Source organism: Neophocaena asiaeorientalis, unplaced genomic scaffold, assembly GCF_003031525.2.
Source record: "Neophocaena asiaeorientalis asiaeorientalis breed wild unplaced genomic scaffold, Neophocaena_asiaeorientalis_V1.1 scaffold59, whole genome shotgun sequence".
NCBI classification, from domain to species: Eukaryota; Metazoa; Chordata; class Mammalia; order Artiodactyla; family Phocoenidae; genus Neophocaena; species Neophocaena asiaeorientalis.
This window is the reverse complement of record NW_020174268.1, coordinates 5,456,033-5,477,609: the sequence shown is the minus strand read 5'-3', so window position 1 is coordinate 5,477,609 and position 21,577 is coordinate 5,456,033. Positions and strand designations below refer to the sequence as shown.

At 36.3% G+C, this 21,577-nt stretch overlaps 1 protein-coding gene across 1 annotated transcript in view; it reads right to left on the bottom strand.

Annotated features, from left to right (window-relative positions):
* The window catches only part of RB1 (RB transcriptional corepressor 1), a 126,677-nt gene that overhangs the window by 54,982 nt on the left and 50,118 nt on the right, over window positions 1-21,577 (bottom strand). The window contains exons 10-17 of the mRNA XM_024755424.1: window positions 19,107-19,216; window positions 18,076-18,153; window positions 13,784-13,871; window positions 7,789-7,905; window positions 6,465-6,521; window positions 6,349-6,380; window positions 6,193-6,269; window positions 4,952-5,148 (exon numbers count right to left, since the gene is read on the bottom strand). Coding sequence (XP_024611192.1) covers window positions 4,952-5,148; window positions 6,193-6,269; window positions 6,349-6,380; window positions 6,465-6,521; window positions 7,789-7,905; window positions 13,784-13,871; window positions 18,076-18,153; window positions 19,107-19,216 — 756 coding nt within the window. The remainder of the gene's footprint in view (window positions 1-4,951; window positions 5,149-6,192; window positions 6,270-6,348; window positions 6,381-6,464; window positions 6,522-7,788; window positions 7,906-13,783; window positions 13,872-18,075; window positions 18,154-19,106; window positions 19,217-21,577) is intronic.

The window sequence follows — 21,577 nt, the reverse complement described above, 5'->3', positions numbered from 1 at the left end:
TTGCCTGGAGACAGTTCCCAGGCTACAACACAGGGAGGAGAAACTGAAATAGATGCCAGTCATCTGCCTGGCTGGAGAAAACAGAGTTGAGAATTCAAGAAAGCTAAGGCAGCTAAAATTAGCAGGACAGAATAGCAGAGCAGAGAGTTACACAGAAAGCAGAGAGCTGCAAAGACAGAGCTCCAGGAGTCTGCAGAGGGTTACTCTCAAGTTTTCACCCTAGTACTGATCAGTGCAGGAAAACTACCCAAAGCCAGAAAAAGAACCATTCCAGGAGCTGACATAGGGCCAAGAAGAGTTTTGATTTCCACCAGCCAAGGTGGAAAAACCTTGTAATATATGGGACATCAGGTAGAGTACTCAGAAGGGGACTGCCTCAACAGTGGGGAAAAATTAGCCATAGATTAAAGACTGCCCTGGCTTTGTCTATAAACAACAACAAAAGTCTTTAAAAGATCAAACTGTTTCCAAGTAACTAAACTGAGTCCCAAAACACAGCTCGAGAATAGTGAAAGGAATATAAAAATATCCAGGACCCAGTAAGGTAAAATTCACAATGTCTGGCATCCAATAAGAAGTCATCAAGCAGGCAAAAACAAACAAATAAACCCCAGAAAAACATGACCCTTAAAAGGAGAACTATCAGTTAACAGAAACAGTCCTAAAAAGACATAGATGTTAGAATTAGTAAACGGGAACTTTAAAACAATTATTATAACTATATTCCATATGTTTAAGAAAGTAAAGGAAAGCACAAATATGTTAAAGAGAGACATGGAAGATTTAGAAAAGGATCCAAGTCAAACTTCTAGAGATGAAAAATAGAATACCTAAGATTAAAACTATAGTAGATGGAATAGCAAATTAGACATTTTAGCAGAAAAAATTAATGAACTTGAAGACATAGCTAGAGAAAGTATTTCAAATGAAACAGAGACAAAAACACCTGGAACCAAAAAAAAAAAAAAGAAGAAGAACAGAGCATCATGGTGTGAGCTGTGGGACAACTTCAAGTGACCTAATACATGTATGACTGGAATCCCTGAGGGAAGGGGTGGGAGTGGTCAACAAAAACATTTTAAGAAAAGAATGGCCCCAAATGTCCAGATTTGATGAAACCTATAAGCTCACCTTTCGAAGCAGAACTCCAAACAAGAGAAACATGAAGAAAATTAAACCAAGGCACACCATAATCAAATTGCCTAAAACCAGTGATAAAGAGCTGCTGTGTAAGAAACACAAGTACTCTAAAACCAAAACGCTATAAGATGCATAGTTTCTCACATGAGAGCCCAGAAGGATGAGATGAGGAGGGAAAAAGAAAGAAAGGAAGCGAGAGGTGAGCACATACCAAGAAGCAGCAAGGTTCCAGACTTGCGAGTTAAGAAGCATCTTGGAAGTGGATCCCGCCTCAGAAACCAGCTGATACTACATGGTCAGGGATGAAGTGCCCAGTCAAGCTCTTCCCAAATCCCTGACCCACAGAATCATGAGCAAAATAAAATGATTGTTTTAAGCCACTAATATGTCATCCAGCAATACATAACATTTCTAATGGCTCTTTCCTGTCAACATTTAATCCTTCCTTTCCCATCTTAAAAACTAATCTTCCCTCCACCTCACATACCTCCAGCTATACGTTTACTTCCCTTCTCAGACAAGACTGATGAAAGCTATCTATAATGACTGTCTCCACTTTATCTCTCACTCACATCTCATCCAAATTCCACTGCAATCTACTCCTGCCCCCACCACTTCTTGTAACAGTCCTCGCTACCTTCACCAGTGGCTTCCTTATTGCTGAAACTAATGAACACTCTTCAGTTCTTACTGACTGCTCCTACAGTATCTGAAACAGCAAGCACTCACTCAGACCTTTCAGTACCCTCCCTTTGAGAGAGCGAGTATGACACCACTTCTGACACTCCTCCAGTCTCTGAGGAGGAATATCAGATGCCTCAATCTCTTTTACAGGCTTCTCTTTTCTGTCTATCCCTTAAATGTTGAAGCTCCTCAGGATTCTATCTTTAATATTACCAGATGCATACAAAAGGTCCCCTACAAAAGGTTTTTATTTGAGGAATTAGCATAATGAGATTTGTTCTGCAGTTATGAAAAAATGTCTCAGGTGGCTGTGAGAGAAATAGTATTAAGGCAGCAAGAGATGTGGGGAGATCAACAGGGAAAGTCCACAGTTGCCCACAAAAAAGACCATTTAGAGAATAAAGTACCTGGTCTACTTCAGTTTACAAAGATTTTACCAAAAACATCGGATACAGTTTGAATATACTGAAAGTAAAATATCCAAATCTCACCTCATCATCTGCTGGCATTATAAACTGCTTAGCAGATAAGAGGTCTAAACATCCGGAAGTCATTCAATCTAACGCTTAGGTATGGTTCATTTTTTGTTTGTTTGTTTGTTTTTGTTTTTTTGTGTTTTTTGGCGGTACGCGGGCCTCTCACTGCTGCGGCTTCTCCCGTTGCGGAGCACAGGCTCCGGACGTGCAGGCTCAGCGGCCATGGCTCACGGGCCCAGCGGCTCCATGGCATGCGGGATCTTCCCGGACCGGGGCACGAACCCGCGTCCCCTGCATCGGCAGGCGGACCCCCAACCACTGCACCACCAGGGAAGCCCTAGGTATGGTTCATTTTAAACCACCTCTAATCTTCCAAATTTCCAGAGAACAAGATTTCACTAGGTTTTTTCAATAGATTGTTTAGCATTTTACATTCATATATTGCCTGTTAATCTCTCTGGGATCAAAAGAAACAGAAGTGTGCTTATTCCTTCTTATAGTTATTCTGTTCTTGATTTATTATTTCTCAAGATTGTGAAGTAAAGATACTGAACCCTTTCCCTATGCAACCATTAAAAATACAATGATGTTCTTTCTTTCATTAAATTATCAACAGGTAAAAGTAAGTAATAATATCACTTGATGTTTCCCTAGGTAAACAACACTGAATATGTTCTTATAAATCGCTACAGTTTAATGAGAGACTCATTATAATACAGAATCAAAAAACCATGAAAGTTTGCTCTGATTCTTGATCTGGATTTTGATTATCATGGGTGTGTTCCATTGCTCTGATTCTTGATCTATTGTATATGTTGGTAATGTGGGTATATTTAATTTGTAAAAAATCCTTTGAACTACAACTTGTGATATATACTTTTCTGTATATATGTTATACTTCAATAAAGAAAAAAATCCTAAAGCCTGTGAAAGCTCAAATAGATCTATAGTATGTCTCTTCTCTAAAATGTCAATTATTCTCACAGGAAAAATTCACATATTGTGTTTGTGTAGGATGACTTATCTTCACAGTTACCCACTACCACTCCATTCCTTACAATTAAAACAGTAGTATGTGTTGATTTTTTTAAAATCCAAACATTAAAAATCATCTATAATTTCATGCCCTAGAAATACCACACTTAGAATTTAAATTGAGGCTTATTATGACTTCCACATCATCATATTATTAAAAAATTATACCCTTTTCCAGACTTTGTGCATGTCACTTTTTCTCCAAAAATTCTCAAAAATAAAGGAATATTGTTTTGAATCCTAGAACACCAGTAACTGAACTAAACAGGCTTGAGCACAAGCAGTTGTTAAACCATACATTTCTACTATTTCCTCCACAACTTTCAGAGCTCATGTCTTTTCTATATCCTCACAATGTCTATCTCAATGCAAGGCATACAGCAGATGTGTACTGATGGAAATAAAAGTAGTTCTCTAAAAGAATGAGAATAGTCACTTTCAGATGATACAGTGATGTCTTGATTTCAATTTCTAGGAAGAGAGGGTACAACAGCCTCTGAAAAGTACTCTATCTGCTTGTTTCATTTATTGATCTATTTATTTATTTTTGCTACTTTCATTTAACCCCTGGATTCTGCGAGTTTTCTCCTAACCACTCCTTTTCTTCTACAGTGGAAGCTCCTGTATAAAGGAGTTACCCAATTCAATCTTAGCAATAGTGTCTTTCTATCAACTTCCCATACTTCTCTCCTTTTCTATCCACTCTTGTCTATACAGCAATACAAGAAAAGCACTAAGAAACAAGTTACTCTTAGCCATTACATTTTTAAAATATCAAAAAAGTAAAACTTGGTTTACATGTACAGATTAGGATTCTAATATAACTAAAGTCTTAATTTTTCTATTGCCATTTCTATATACTGAACAAAATGAAAAGATATATGCTTAGCATATGCAACAATTTCAGAAGAAACCAACTCTATATTAATCCACAAACCTGATACTTAACAAAGTATTACCCAACTATGAAGATTTAAAGAGCATAACAGAAGAACTCCATATAAATATTTTACTATTACTACATAGGAAATGTCACCTTTACTAAAATAAAGCCTTATCAGTAGGTTATATGCTATAAATAGACTACCTAGAGAATATGCTTTGTGCCCTTATAATGCTGTAAACAATAACTGTAATTGTGTAGATTTTTGGATTACCTTTAACAATGGGACAAAAAAAATCAGATAAAATTGAACTAAAAATCTGTATTTTTAAATCATATCAATAGCATAATCTCAATTTTTTTCATCATTTTGTTGAAATTATAAGAGCAGACATTTAAATTTTCATACATGACACCTCTATTTTAAATAAAGTTCCCAAATACTTTAAAGAATTCTGCTTTGTTTTGAAGTGCCAAGCTTTAAGAAAAGCTATTCATAAATAAATCCCTGTAACAGACAATCTGGGAAGCTCAAAGAAAACTCCATTCTAATATTCCACTTGCTTCTTGGGCTATACACTGAAACAACATTATTCATTAAATTTCGTATTTGTAAAAAAAAAAAAATTTCATATTTGTTCTTGAGGTAAATGTTAACAAATACCTCTCACTAACAGATAACTGTTATCCATATGCATATGAGTATCTTTAACTATTTTAGCTAGTTACTTACTGAGAGCCATGCAAGGGATTCCATGATTCGATGTTCACATCGTTCTAAATGTTTAATCATTTCTCTGGTCAAGTTGGCTTCTGCTTTGATAAAACTTTCAATCACTTTGTAAAAATCAAAAGCTTTTAAATTAAGTACATTCAGAATCCAAGGGAAGGACAAATCTGTTCCAGTATCCAGATTCTGAGATGTACTTCCTAAAAATGAAAGAAAAACGTAACTTAGGTATGAAATGTTAAGCCTTGAATGACATATTTTTTGGTTTGAAGGTTTTATCAAACAAAAAATTAAAACACAGTAGAAAGGCTAAACAAAAATTTTTATTTAGAACATAATTTTTTATTCTGGGGTCCACAGACTCCTAGGAAATAGGCTTCCAAAGTTTGAGTGTATGTGCATATATATGTCTTTCCTGGATAGAAGGCTCACAGCTTATATCAAATTTTCAAAGGTTTAAACACCCTAAACTTGTATCCGGGACACGTTTAACATCTAACCAGCAATGCGTTTACATATCCATTTTAACTGTCTCATTAATCCTTGATTAAGACAGGAAGTGATTCTTTAAGATTTTGACAATTTGATTGGTTAGTAAATATGTTTTAATTATGCATTTCTTGGTTATAAATGAGGATTCACAGTTGTCCATATTTGTTTACTAATTTAAGTTCCTCTTTTATTATATATTTGTATCCTTAGATAAATTTTCTTCTGTTGTTTTTTTGCAAACAAAACTTTTTTTGGACATTTGCAACACTATTTGCAAAATAATACGTGTTTAAAATTATATTTAAAAAAAAACACTATTGGTGGCCTCTGTTCTGTTTATCTGGTGGATTCTAGCTACAACCTTTCGTCTCATAACCACAGAATATATATGTAGCTTCCGTATCAGTGGAATCTGCTCAGTAGTACTCCTCAGGCATTTTACAGTCTCATAAGTCTTTGAAGGGGTTTCAATAGGTACATTTCCTGGATTCAGGATAGTCCAGAATAGGAGTCTAGTGAAACTATTCCCAAGATGACATGAAATAATTCAGGTTAATAAACCACTTTATGGTGACCACATTACGGTGACCAATTACATTCTTCAGTATATACTGATCTAAAATATGCATTTCTTCTTCTTAACTCCTTAACTTCTCCATTCCGCCCACCACAAAAACCCATACCACACATTAGGTAAGTTTTTTTTAACTTTAAATTGAACTAAAATGTTTATTTACTAAAATTTAACTTACTGCTATATGTAGCCATTACAACCTCAAGAGCGCATGCCAACAAAGACATATGAAAGATGTTGTCATTCAGGAGTTTGCTAAAGGAAAAACAAGAATGATTTTGTAACATTTACTTTTAAAAAAAGAAGAAATTGTTTTACTAAAACAAAAATTTACCTAAAATTTTGAATGGATAATCGTTCTTCTTCCTAAAACAGGTTTAAAAAAAATTAACTGAAGCCTTCTTTGTGTCAGTATTAAATTTTTTTTCTATTATATTCTTTTAAACTTACTGATTTAAGCATGGATTCCATTACTCGGTAATACAATCGGACTCCAAGTTTGTATCGCTACAAAGAAAGAAAAAAAATTAGATCCCACTATTTTAGAAAACCATAACAATTACTAATTTTTTTAAAGTTTTCTCTTGAGACACATTCCTGACCCTTCTTGGGAATATGGCTACCAAGAGATCACAAAAGCTTGCTTGTCTAAAACTCAAGATTTAAGTATAAAATGATGGTTTTAACATTCCTGATAAATTTTCAAGAGGAGGGGTCCAGTAGTTGGTTTTCTATCATTCCACTTCAGTCTACATCATTCAACAGATATATGTGTACTAAGAATATATTACGTACCTGATACTATTTTAACCATTTTACATACTAATGTAATACTTCTTGTGACCTAGAACACGTATTTTCAAGACAGCTCTCCAGGATTAAGATAATAGTCTCTTTCCATAAAACTGGTCAAAGGCAAAAATCAGACCTACCTCATCTTATAAGCAAAAAGTTATCAAACAACTAGTTTTCATTAGTCCAAAGAAGAGTCAAATTTTAGATAAACACACACACACACACACACACACACACACACACACACCAAAATCCTTCATTCCGAATTATGAGTACAAATTTCATATATAACCAAAAAGAACTTTTAAATACAATGGTTTAAAACACAGATGGAATCAAAATATAACCTCACTACACCGAAATAAATGTGTATAGTAGATTACAGTTTTCAAATATATTACCTCATTAATGCCACAGAGAAAAGCAGAGCAAATATAGAAACCTGAATCTCAGAGAAGTTAGATGACAGCTCATATATGATAGAACAAGATATAAACCCAGGGCTCTGATCCAGAGCCCACTGGCTTACCACATATTAGTTTTAGATTTTCTGAAATAATAATAGCAATAGTAAAAACAACATCATTTAATAATATCACTGATAAATGGCATGTATAATATGATTCCATTTGTATAAGTATATGCATACATGAATATTCATATACGTAAAAGTTAAAGAATATACACCAAAAACTTAATGTTAGCAAGATTTTGATTTTTTTCTTACTGTATTTTTAAAATTTTCCACAATTCTTCTAAAATTTTCTGCATGTTTACTTTTGGTTTCTGTAATGGAGTAAGGGGAGCTGTCCCATAAAGCTTTCCATAAACAGCAGCATACACAAGCAGCTGGGATATGGTATCTGCCAATATTTTATACTATTGGACAGATACTATTACAGCATTTATACAACTGGGACAGATGTTGCATTTGAAATTATTTACTATAGTGGCACTAATCAAAATGAACTCAAGTTACCTGTGATCCAATTTCCATACATCCCTGTCCCACAGCTTTAGCAAATTTCTCTTTAAAGATGTACCCAATATCATTCACTCTTTTCAGGATACTTTCCTTTGGATTCACTGTGCAATTCTTTAAGAAGGAAAAACATGAATTAACATTGAGGATACTGTTTAATCAGAGAATTAACATTTTCTGTTCTATACTACATGACTTATCACTCTCAATTGTTTATACTGTGGAAACACTTCCACAATAAACTAGGTAAATACAACTACTGAAAATATGAGGAACATAAAGGATTCCATTCTGGGATAATAGGGACCAAAAATACTAGAGTACAACTAAAAAACTCTATTATCTAAATTTTCTGCTGGCAAGTTAGGGAAGAACAGATTTGTTAGTCCTTTCCATTATCCATCAAAAACAGCCTCACAGATATTACAATTGATACCACAGGAATACAAATGATCATAAGAGACTACTATGAACAACTGAATGCCAACAAACTGGACAACCTTGAACAAACGGATAAATTCCTAGAAACATACAACCTTCTAAGGTTGAATCATAAGGAACAGAAAATCTGAAAAGACTAATTACTAGTAAGAAGAAAGAATAGGTAACCAAAAACCTCCCAATAAATAGAAGTCCAGAACCAGATGGTTTCACTGGTGAATTCTATCAAACATTCAAAGAAGAATTACTACAAATCCTTCTCAAACTATTCCAAAAAAACCGAAGATGAGGAAACACTCCCAAACTCATTTTATGAGGCCAGCACTGTCCTGATACCAAAACAAGGACACCACAAGGAAAGTAAATTATAGGCCAATATCCCTCCTGAATACAAATGCAAAAATCCTTAACAAAATATCAGCAAACCCAATTCAAGAATACATTAATATTCTTGAAAGGATCTTATACCATGATCAAGTGGGATTTATCCCAGTGATGGTTCCATATCTGCAAATCAATCAATGATATGCCATATTAACAAAATAAAAGATTAAAATTATGTGATCGTCTCAACAGATGCAGAAAAAGCATTTGACAAAATTCAACATCAATTTATGATAAAAACTCTTAACAAAGTAAGTATGGAGGGAATGTACCTCAACATAATAAAGGCCATACACGACAAGCCCACAGCTAACATCATACTCAACAGTGAAAAGCTGAAAGCTTTTCCTCTAAGGTCAAGAACAACACAAGGATGCCCACTCTTGCCACTTTTATTCCATAGTATTGGAAGTCTTAGAGCAGTTAGGAAAGAAAAAGAAATAAAAGGCATCCAAATTGGAAAGGAGGTAAAACTGTCATTATTTTCAGATGACATGATATTATATATAGAAAACCTTAAAGACTCCACAAAAAACCTGTTAGAACTAATAAAAAAAATCAGTAAAGTTGCAGGATACAAAATCAACATACAGAAATCAGTTGTATTTCTATACACTAATAACACACTATCAGAAAGAGAAATTAAGAAAACAATCACATGTACAGTTGTATCCAGAATAAATTTAACCAAGAAGGTGAAAGATCTGTACAATGAAAACTTAAGACCCTAATGAAAGAAACGTTAAAAGACACACATAAATGCAAAGCTACTGCATGCTCATGGAGTGGAAGAATTAATATTGTTAAAATGCCCATACTACCCAAAGCAATATACAAATTCAATAAACTTCTTGTCAAAATTCCAAGGTATTTACACAGAAATAGAACAAACAATTCAAAACTGTGTGCAGAACCACAAAAGACCCCAAATAGCCAAAGCAATCCTGAGAAAGAAGAACAAAGCTGGAGGCATCAAACTATATTATAAAGCTGCAGTAATCAAAATAGTTTGTTATTGATATAAAAACAGAGATCAGGGCTCCCCTGGTGGCACAGTGGTTGAGAGTCCGCCTGCTGATGCAGGGGACGTGGGTTCATGCCCCAGTCTGGGAGGATCCCACGTGCTGCGGAGCGGCTGGGCCCGTGAGCCATGGCAGCTGAACCTGCGCATCCAGAGCCTGTGCTCCACAACGGGAGAGGCCACAACAGTGAGAGGCCCGTGTACCGCAAAACAAAAACAAAAACAAAAACAAAAAAACAGAGATCAATGGAGCAGAATAGAGAGCCCAAAAATAAACCCATGCACATGATCAATTAATTTACCACAAAAGAGCCAAGAATATACAGTAAGAAAAGGACAGTCTCTTCAATAAATGTGTTGGTAAAACTGGAAAGCCAGTTTCAAAAAAATGAAATTATACCACTGTCTTACACCACACACAAAAATTAACTCAAAATGGATTAAAGACTTGAACATAAGACCTGAAACCATGAAACTCTTAGGAGAAAACATGGGTGGTAAGCTCCTTGTCATTAGTCTTGGAGATGGTATTTTGGAATTGACTGGAAGAAAAGGCAGCAAAAGCAAAATAAACAAGTGGGACTATTTCAAACCAAAATGTTTCTGCACAGTGAAGGAAACTATCAACAAAAAGAAAAGGCCACCTACTGGATGGGAGAAGGTATTTGCAAACGATATATCTGATAAAGGGTTAATATCCAAACATACAAAGAACGCATACAACTCAACACCAAAAAAACAAACTAGCTGATTAAAAAAATGGGCACAAGAAATGAATACACATCTTTCCAAAGAAGACATACAGATGGCTAGCAGTCACATGAGATGCTCAACATCACTAATCATCAGAGAAATGCAAATCAAAATCATTATGAGATATCACCTCACGTCTGTCTAATGGCTATTATCAAAAAGAGAACAGATAACAAGTGTTGGCGAGGGTATGGAGAAAAGGGAACCCTCATGTGCTGTTGGTGGGAATGTAAATTGGTGCAGCCACTGTGGAAAACAGTTTGGAGGCTCATCAAAAAATTAAAACCAGAACTACCATACAATCCAGCAATTCCACTTTTGGGTATTTATCTGAAGAAAATGAAAACACTTAATTTGAAAAGATATGCACCCCTATGTTCATTGTAGCATTATTTACAATAGCCAAGAATAGAAACAACCTAGGTGCCCATTGATAGATGAATAGATAAAGATGTGGTATATATATACAATGGAATATTATTTGGCCATAAAGAAAAAACAAATTTCGCCATTTGTGACAACAACAAGAATGGACCTAGAGAGTATTATGCTAAGTGAAGTAGATCAGACAAAGAAAGCAAATACTGTATGATTTCACTTATATGTGAAATCTAAAAAAAAAAAAAAAAATGAACAAACACAACAAAATAGAAACAGAGTCATAGAGATAGAGAACAAACAGGTGGTTGCCAGAAGCGAGGGATGTGGGGAAAGAGAGAAACAGATGAGGCAGATTAAGGGGTACCAACTTCTAGTTACAAAATAAATGAGTCACAGGTATGAAATGTACAGTGTAGGGAATACAGTCAATAATTATATAATATCTCTGTACAGAGACAAATGGTAACTAGACTTACCGTGGTGATCATTTTGAGATGTACAGAGATATCGAATCACTATACTGTGCACCAGAAACTAACCCAGTGTTGTAGGTCAATTATACTTCAAAAAGAAACAAACAAACTCATAGAAAAAAGATCAAATTTGTAGTTACTAGAGGCGGGGGGTGGGTAGGGGAAGGGGGAACTGAATGAAGGCAGTCAAAAGGTACAAACTTCCATTTATAAGGTAAATAAGTACTAAGGATGTAATGTACAACATGATTAATATAATTAACACTGCTGTACGTTATACATGAAAGTTGTTGGGAGTAAATCCTGAGGGTTCTCTTCACAAGGAAAAAAAATTTTTTTCTATTTCTTTTACTTTGTATCCAAATGAGATAATGGATGTTCACTCAACTTATTGTGATGATAATTTCATGATGTATGTAGGTCAACCCATTATGCTGTATACCTTAAACTTACAGAGCTGTACATCAAGCATATCTCAATAAAACTGGAAGAAAAAAATGTCTATAGCTTCTAAGATTTTACTTACACACAGAAGAAAAGATGGCATTAATTTTTAAAATGAAGACACCTGAACTAATAAAGAAGCAAATTCAAAGAAAAACTTAATGGTCTTCAAGATATGCCCACTCTGAGATAGGCCATTTGTAGTGTACATAAAACTTTGCAGTTAAACTGTTGCGCTTCATTTAATGTTAAGCTTTAAACTGAGCTCTGGAAAATGTCTTTGAGGCAGAATTTTCTACCCAACTGAAGTAGTTTAAAATAAAAAAGACTTCCTACATACTCCAAATGTTGGAGGAAATATTAAAAACAATATTTAAGAAGAGAGAGATTATCATTCTTTTTACTTCTACCATTATCCCTTCTAAAAGTTCTAAGTAACTGGGTAGCTATGTTTGGGAAATATTCTTGTGCTACAGATAACCCACAAATAAAAGCAACTTTATGCAAATTGGACAAACAAAATCAGTTTTGAGCCAACACAATTATGAATATGATGACAGAATACTCTGTTAATTCTTGGGGGGTGGAAATATAAACAAGACAACAAAGAATATGACAAAACCACAGGCAGCTTATGATATTAAATGGAATGTTAACCACACAAAGCACTTACCGGATAAGCCAAATTTTAGTAAGTGTCCTAGCCTCATCCAACTGCCACAGATAAGCATTTCAGTGGCTCCCAAGCCTCACTTGATTTTAAAGGAGTAAAGGAGCAAACAAGGAATACAGACACTAGTTTTCATTCTCTCTCTTCCTCTCTCCCTTTTTTGAGAGGAGGGAGGCTAGCAGGGGTCCTTCAGATATCAAACTCAGGGTCCATCAGGAGTTGCAAACTGCAATGCACACAGGGCCACTCAAGAAATGTAAATGAAAGTGGGCTAAATAAAAAAGACCGTAGAGATATGGCAAATGTTAAATCCTGTCTAATGTCACATTCGAAGAAAATATCTTAAAAGAGCCAGAGAGAAAAGATAAACTATAAGGGGACAACAGATGGACTGACAGAAAACACCTTAGTAGCAACGAGAGCCAGGAAATAGTGAAGTAATATCTTCAAACTACTAAGAGAAAGTAAAGGTCAGCCTAGAATTGAAGATCCAGGTATACTACCTTACAAAAAATAAGAGTGAAGATATTTTTTTAAAAATTTATGTATGTATGTATGTAATTTATTTGGCTGTGCCAGGTCTTAGTTGTGGCATGTGAGATCTTAGTTTCCTGATCAGGGATCGAACCCGGGCCCCCGCACTGGGAGAGTGGAGTCTTTACCACTGGACCACCAAGGAAGTCCAAGAGTAAAGATATTTTAAGACAAAAAACAAAACAAAAAGCTTGTAAGTTCATCCCAAACTAACCCCCACTAAAGGAATGATTAAAAGATGTATCTGAAGAAAGAAGAAAATAATTATGAAAGTGAGGGTTTAAGTTGTAAAAAAGAATGGTGAGCAACACAAAAAGTAAATATGAGAAAATCTAAAAATAACACTGTCTAAATAAAACAACACTACTAATAATATCTAATTTGGAGAGTTAAAAAAAGCAAGAGGGCCTCCCTGGTGGTGCAGTGGTTAAGAATCCACCTGCCAAGGCAGGGGACACGGGTTCAAGCCCTGGTCTGGGAAGATCCCACATGCCGCGGAGCAACTAAGCCCGTGTGCCACAACTACTGAGCCTGCACTCTAGAGCCCACGAGCCACGACTACTGAGCCCGTGTGCCACAACTACTGAAGCCCGCATGCCTAGAGCCCATGCTCTGCAACAAGAGAAGCCACCTCAATGAGAAGCCCACGCACCGCAACGAAGAGTAGCCCCCGCTCGCCGCAACCAGAGGAAAGCCCGCGTGCAGCAACAAAGACCCAACACAGCCAAAAATAAAAATTAAAAAAAAAAAATTAAAAAAAAAAGCAAGAAATGAGATAATAGACAACTACAGGTTGGTTGGGAAATGGGTGTTTAAAAAAACACTCAGTATTTTAATTTCAAATTTATTTGCCAAAATATCATAATAAATAATGTTTCATATATGGCTTACATTAAAATAGGAAATCAGATTTTCTGACGGTTGATCACTCGCTGAATTTAAGATCATCATTAATTGCTGGATAGTATTCATGACAGTCCTAGAAAAAAATAGGAAGAAGTGTTAAGCAATGAAGGAATAAAAAGAAAAAATGATAAGTATCTATTTCATAAGTTACACATATCTTCAATCTCATTGTCTCCTGTTTAAGAAGTTCTCTGAAATAAGACTTTATAAAAGCCTTAGTGTACTGCTGTTTATGAGGAATTACATTTTACTTAAATCTTCAAGAAAGCATATGTCGATCATCAGTAAGTTTATAATTAAAGAACTGATATGCTCATTTACTAATAGAACTAAATATCAACAAAACAACTGATGAAAAAGTAATGACATTATTTTAAGGATAAAACATAAACTGGCATCAAAATGGTAATATTTTAAGAAAACATTATAACAATTAAAAATTTTCAAATAAAGACAGTAAGATATTTAGTAACTCAAGTAGATAACCAAGTGACTGTCCTTTACAGAGACCTTCAAGATGAAAGCATACATAATTTTAGAAGTCATCGTCACTAAAACATAAAAGTAAGTCAATCTCTTTAAGATCTCTTTAATTATATAAGTGTGTGTGTGTGTGTGTGTGTGCACGCGCACGTGTCTGTGTATGGTATATGGTAAATATTAACGTTCCAATTTTGGAGTAGCAGTTCATTGCTACTCTGTAGGCACTGTTTAATGATGCAAAAAACTGTAGAATGTTTATAGCCAAAAGGGTCTTTAAATATTATTTAATAAAACATGTTCAGGGGCTTCCCTGGTGGCGCAATGGTTGCGAGTCCGCCTGCCGATGCAGGGGACACGGGTTCGTGCCCCAGTCCGGGAGGATCCCACATGCCGCGGAGCGGCTGGGCCCGTGAGCCATGGCGGCTCAGCCTGTGCGTCCGGGGCCTGTGCTCCGCAACGGGAGAGGCCACGACAGTGAAAGGCCCACGTACAGCAAAAAAACAAACAAACAAAAACATGTTCAGTGTTCTCAGTCAAGCCTCTCTAAACTGATATCTACTCTTCCTCATCTTTTAAATATATTGCTTCTATGACGTGTACATGTACTAACCTACTTAAGCCACAATGACTAAAGCCATAAGTGACCAACTGCTAAAACCAAAGGAGATTTTTTATTTGTTCTGATACTTGATTTTCTTGAGGTATTTGACACTCTTAAACACTTGCTCTCTTCTGAAACTCCCATCCTCCCTTGGCTTCTTTGGCTTCATTCTCTGGCCTCCCCAATCACACCTCTCATTCTCTTTAATCTAACTTCTATCTCGTCCTTAAATGCTAGCATTCTTTAGGGTTCAGCCTTTAGCCAACCGTTATTGCTATTATGCACCCTCACTTCAGGCAACCTCATTATGGTTTTTTTTTTTGAATTTTATTTATTTTTTTATACTGCAGGTTCTTATTAGTCATCCATTTTATACACATCAGTGTATACATGTCAATCCCAATCTCCCAATTCATCACACCACCCCACCGACCCTGTTTTTCTGAATTAACTCTCCCTGATGATGCCCAAATTCATAAGATCCTTATATCCTACTACTTACATTATCTTCTTCATATCCCATAAATGCCTTAAGCATAATATTCTAAATATGAATTCATCAACTATTTATCAAACCTGTTCTTGCTCTTTCACTCCAACTGCCTATCTCTTGGTTCAGATCTTCAGCATCTCTCAACTGGATTACTGCAATAGAGCATTTTGAGATTTTGACTATGTCTATGGCAGCAGGGTCTAGGCATATATACTTTGAAAAAAAAAAAAAAAAACTCCTCAGGTTGTCCTAATCTGCCTAACCACTGTGACAGACTGACAGGTCTCTCTATTTCTCACCACGCCCTTCTCAGTCCATCTCTTCACAAACTACTACCATGTAAACTTTCACAAATCAAGTCTGATTTTTTTTTTTTTTTTTGCGATACGTGGGCCTCTCACTGTTGTGGCCTCTCCCGTTGCGGAGCACAGGCTCCAGACACGCAGGCTCAGTGGCCATGGCTCACGGGCCCAGCCGCTCCGCGGCATGTGGGACCTTCCCGGACCGGGGCACGAACCCGTGTCCCCTGCATCGGCAGGTGGACTCTCAACCACTGCGCCACCAGGGAAGCCCTCAAGTCTGATTTTATCCTAGCCCTGCTTAACACCCAGGTACAGCAACAGGCCATATCCTGCACAAGCTAAAGTCCAAACTTCTGAGTATGGAATATAAGGCCTTTCATGATCTAATACCCACCCTCCTCTCCTGCCATTTCATCTTCCCATTTAGTCCATCAATACAGAGCTGCTTATAGTTCCCCAGATGCATCATGTTGTTTCATACTTCCGTGCCTTTGCACATGCTGTCAGTCTCCTGTGACACAAACTTACATGTTTCAAAATTCAGTTCAAATATCACTTCATAAAGTCCCTTCTGTGCCATCTCATTAACTTGTCCTATGTCTCTTACCATATTTAAACAAAAATGTATTTTTATGTGTCTGTGTAGTCATTTGAAAAAATTACTGATTGTTTTACTATGTACCAAGTATTCTCCTAGGTCCTAATGATTAAATGGTGAACAAGAAAGTCATGGTCCATGTGGTATGGACTTAAAGGCTATTGTGGGTATTGACAAAAACAAGCAAACACACAGATGAATTTATGATTACAAATTGTGATACATACTTTGAAGGAATAGAACAGGATGCTGTGAGAAAGAATAATAAAGGAAAATACTTCAGAGAGAAATAAGTCCTCAAAAAAGTAGTATTTGTGCTGAACCTAAAAGAAGGGTAGTAGCTGGCAATTCATAGAAAAGAAGGAAGAGTTTCAAGAAGAAACAAAAGTGGGGCTTCCCTGGTGGCACAGTGGTTGAGAGTCCGCCTGCCGATGCAGGGGACACGGGTTCGTGCCCCGGTCCGGGAAGGTCCCACGTGCGCGGAGCGGCTGGGCCCGTGAGCCATGGCCGCTGAGCTTGCGCGTCCGGAGCCTGTGCTCCGTGACGGGAGAGGCCACAACAGTGAGAGGGCTGCGTACCAAAAAAAAAAAAAAAAAAAAACAGAAGAAACAAAAGCAAATATGAAGGTCACTGAGTACAAAAGAAGATTTTGGAGAGTTCAGAAAACTGGCTAGTACATAAGGAGCAGGAAAACAAGATGACGTTGGAGAGGTAACAGAAGCTAGATCATATAAGGTCTTGTAGGCACTGTTAAGGAATTTGCACTGTGTTTCAATTGCAGTAGGAAGCAATCACAAACTTAACAGCAATCTAGCTCTCTGATTTCATGTCTTTTGGTCTTGGTGACTGATAATAGGTGTGTCTGAAATGCTGCTTCCTCACTGAGTACTTGTTCTTCATCATTTATTTAAGCATTCTTTTCTCCACACATTACCACATAAAGTTCTCAGTTGTTCTGTTCTCACTGAAGAGCAAGACATATGAGGAAAAATGTGAAAAGAAACAGATGGATGGATGGCACACCACTAAGGTAAAACATTTCTACCATATAATCACAGTCATTTCAACCAAAGCTACATCCAATTAAGTAGTTTAAAAAGACTCCAAAGAGTGAATTTCATGGCAGTGCACTGGTTAGGACTTGGTTTTCACTGCCGGGGCCTGGGCTCCATCCTGGTGGAGGAACTAAGATCCTGCAAGCCACATGTTGCGGCCAAAAAAAAAGCATGATCTGATTTACATTTCTAGAATATTATTCTGGGGGCTCTCTGGAGAATATATTTGGTGATAGGGAGAGAGGAATAGTCATGAGAGTAGAAACAGCAAGATCAGTTAGTAGGATACTGCAAAAATTCCAAGAGAAGGAGAGAGATATCTTGGACAAGGGTGGGAAGAGTAGGAATGGGGAACAGTAGATGAACTCAAATACTTAGGAGGTAGACTCAACAAGACTTGAAAACAGATTAGATGTGGGAAGCAAGTGAGGAAAAGGACACTAAAAAATGGCTCCAATCTTTCTAGGTTACATACAGAGCAAATGGTGATGCTTTTTTTCCTCTTTTTTATATACTGAAATGGAACACATTCTCATTCTGGGTTATATACCTTAAGGACAGACAGAACTACGTCTAATAATCATATCCTCAGCAACTAATAACATGTCTGGCATACAAAGAGCACTCAATATATATTTGCTGCATGTATATACAAATATATAATGAAACAAATGAATAAACCCGAAGCACTATGAAGTACTGAATAAATAATTATAATGAAAATCAAAAGTAAGAAAATTCATACCGAACTGGAGTCTGTGGAAGAATCACATTTACTTCTTCATCGGGGTTACTTTTTCGTGGTGTTCTCTGCACTTCAAAACTAAATAATGATAAGCAAAGTTATTCAGACTGAAAACTTACAATTTGTGATTTATGAGTCAAAAAGCAGTAAAGTACCTTCTGTTGAGTCATAACATCATACAAAATGGTTAAGTAAATAATATAAGTGATAGGAAACAGATGATCCAGAAGCTGCTTAAATAAGTAAAATTTTCTTTTTTTATCATAATTTTTAAGTTGGGTTTCTTTCCACTAGGTTTACGACAAACGGTGTACCAATCACTAAGAACTTTTTTGAAAGTGAAAGTTAGATGTTTGTTTTCTCTAGAATGTTAGATGTTGATGATATTACTAGCAAGGCTGTTCAGTACCAAAAAATACCAAAACTCAAGTTTTTCAAACATTACGCCTTCCAAAAACTTTACTTTCACTTAAATAAAATCTGAAACATTTTATTTGTGTTTAACTTCCAAATTGTATATATATACATATTTTTTTTAGTTAATATTAAAAGATTTCATGCTGAAGACTTAAAATTAACCATACTTACAATTATTCAGAAATTTTTTACGGGCGTATCTCATTTTATTGCAGTTTGCTTTACTGTGCTTCACAGATACTGTGTTTTATTACGTACTGAAGGTTTGTAAACTCTGCATTGTCATGTGATGGTTGTCATTTTTTAGAAATAAGGTATTTCTAAATTAAGGTATGTACACTGTTTTTTGGATATAATGCTATTGCACACTTAACAGACTATAGTACATTGTAAACATAACTTTTACATGCACTCGGAAACCAAAAAGTTTGCGTGATTTGCTTTATTGCAATGGCCTGGAACAGAACACACAATATCTCACAGGTGCCTGTAGTTACCGTCAACCATTCCTACTTAAGGCTTCTATATGACAATTGAAGAGAATACAATTTTATACTAACTTTTTAAAAAATGAACCAGCATATCAACAAATAATAATATATCATGTATAATACCTGTCTGTAGGATCAGCCTGAAGAGTTTTATCATGATCCAGAAATAATCTTGCATCTATATCTTTGTTTTTAAGGTAAATTTCTTCATATTGTTTAGAGAGACTTTCCACCTCAAAGGCAAAAAATATTGATGATTATCCTTCTCATGTCATTACTTCTCAGTACACAGAAATACAGATTTAATTAAAGAATCTTCGTAAAAATATACACTTAATTTTACACTATACAGACTTCACATGGAATATAAATAAGGCATAACTAAAAGTGAAGTAAAGAAAATTACAAATTTTTTTCAACTCAATTTTAAACCTATTTTATGCACATATCTCACATTTTATCTAGACAAGGATCACCAATGCTACAGAACAATACTGAGATGGAACTGTAAGATGAAAAGACATTATTATAACCGCTTAATTGCTGAGATCCTCCATCCTATACATCACTCACTTTTAATCTTCTACTACACTTATCAATATAAAATAATTTTTCAAACACTGTAACAGACCTTTATTATGTATTCTGCCTATCTTTTCTAAATCCTTTGGTTCACTCTGACTCCCTTCAGTTACTATCTTGGGCAAGAGTATACGCTCAATTAATTAGCCCAATTAACATACGTGCACAATTTACTTCCAATCTTAGACACTTTTCCAAATGCTACAAACTATAATTCTTTTATCAGTTCTGACTCGTAATTTTCTAATCATAATATAAAAACCAATGCCCAGTAGAAAACCATTTAGCAGCCTTCTCCTGTGACTTTTTGTGTGTGTGTGTGTGTGTGTGTGGTACGCGGGCCTCTCACTGTTGTGGCCTTTCCCGTCGCGGAGCACAGGCTCCGGACGCGCAGGCTCAGCAGCCATGGCTCACGGGCCCAGCCGCTCCGCGGCATGTGGGATCTTCCCAGACCGGGGCACGAACCCGTGTCCCCTGCATCGGCAGGCGGACTCTCAACCACTGCGCCACCAGGGAAGCCCTCCTGTGACTTTTAAAGCCAGAGTGTTTCCAACCTGAGAGAGTTAAAATTGCATTCTAAAAGGAGTGGTAGGAAAAATTCCAGTTAAATGTAAACTTTTTGTTTGTTTGCATAAGTTTTTCAGGCCGATCAGCCATTCATGTTTGATTAGGCTTAATCGTCATTCCTGCCCTATGTCAGTTGGGTATTAATTATCAATCATTTATTGACTGGCAGCTATTAGTGCTGTATAATGTAAAGTTTATCTTGAATTTTCTAATAATAACCCTGTAATCCTTTCAGAGGGAAAAAAAATTATGAATGTCCAAGATTCTTTAGAGTTGTAAACAGCGTATTTTTTGGTATATAAGTTGGTAACAGAACTCAGAAATACAACTTTTGGCCCCTTCTTGTTTCTTTAGTACCATGTCTTACCACTCACTCTACAGAACAGACCATACTATCACATATCACTGTGCCTTTAAATCTATACTTTCCAACCCCTGGAAATGCCACTTCTCATAAATCTTACTCAGCTCAGAAATCACATCACCTCCAAAGAATTTTCTGCAAAACCTATCTGGCCCACTTTGGATTAGGGAGCCCTCCTCTGAGATATCACAACACCCTGTGTACACATCTATTAGACTTTTGTAGATTCCTGTTAATGTTCTACTTCTATGTCCGTCTCTTCCACTAGCACCTTAATGACAATGACTGTGAGTTAAATCTCTGCATTGATGATATCTAGCACAATGCCCGGCATATATTAAGCACTCACTAAATAACTGCTGAATAAGTTAGTTAATTCAAGGAGGACTAGCTACCAACTCAGGCCATAAAATCAGCAATCTAGCTCTCTGATTTCATGTCTTTTGGTCTTGGTGACTGATAATAGGTGTGTCTGAAATGCTGCTTCCTCACTGAGTACTTGTTCTTCATCATTTATTTAAGCATTCTTTTCTCCACACATTACCACATAAAGTTCTCAGTTGTTCTGTTCTCACTGAAGAGCAAGACATATGAGGAAAAATGTGAAAAGAAACAGATGGATGGATGGCACACCACTAAGGTAAAACATTTCTACCATATAATCACAGTCATTTCAACCAAAGCTACATCCAATTAAGTAGCTTTTTAAAAAGACTCCAAAGAGTGAATTTCATGGCAGTGCAGTGGTTAGGACTTGGCTTTCACTGCCGGGGCCTGGGCTCCATCCTGGTGGAGGAACTAAGATCCTCCAAGCCACGCGCTGTGGCCAAAAAAAAAAAGCCTCAAAAGAGTTGCTCCAAGTACAGTAATGCTAATAATGTTGATGGCACAAATCATGGCTCCTATGCTTAAAGAAGCATAGCAAGGTAAATTAGAATCAAATTTGATTACAGATATTTACTTCTATTTAAATATTTAATGGTATTTAGAAGTTCAAAAGCCTACATTCTGGGCTTCCCTGGTGGCGCAGTGGTTGAGAGTCCGCCTGCCGATGCAGGGGACACAGGTTCGTGCCCCGGTC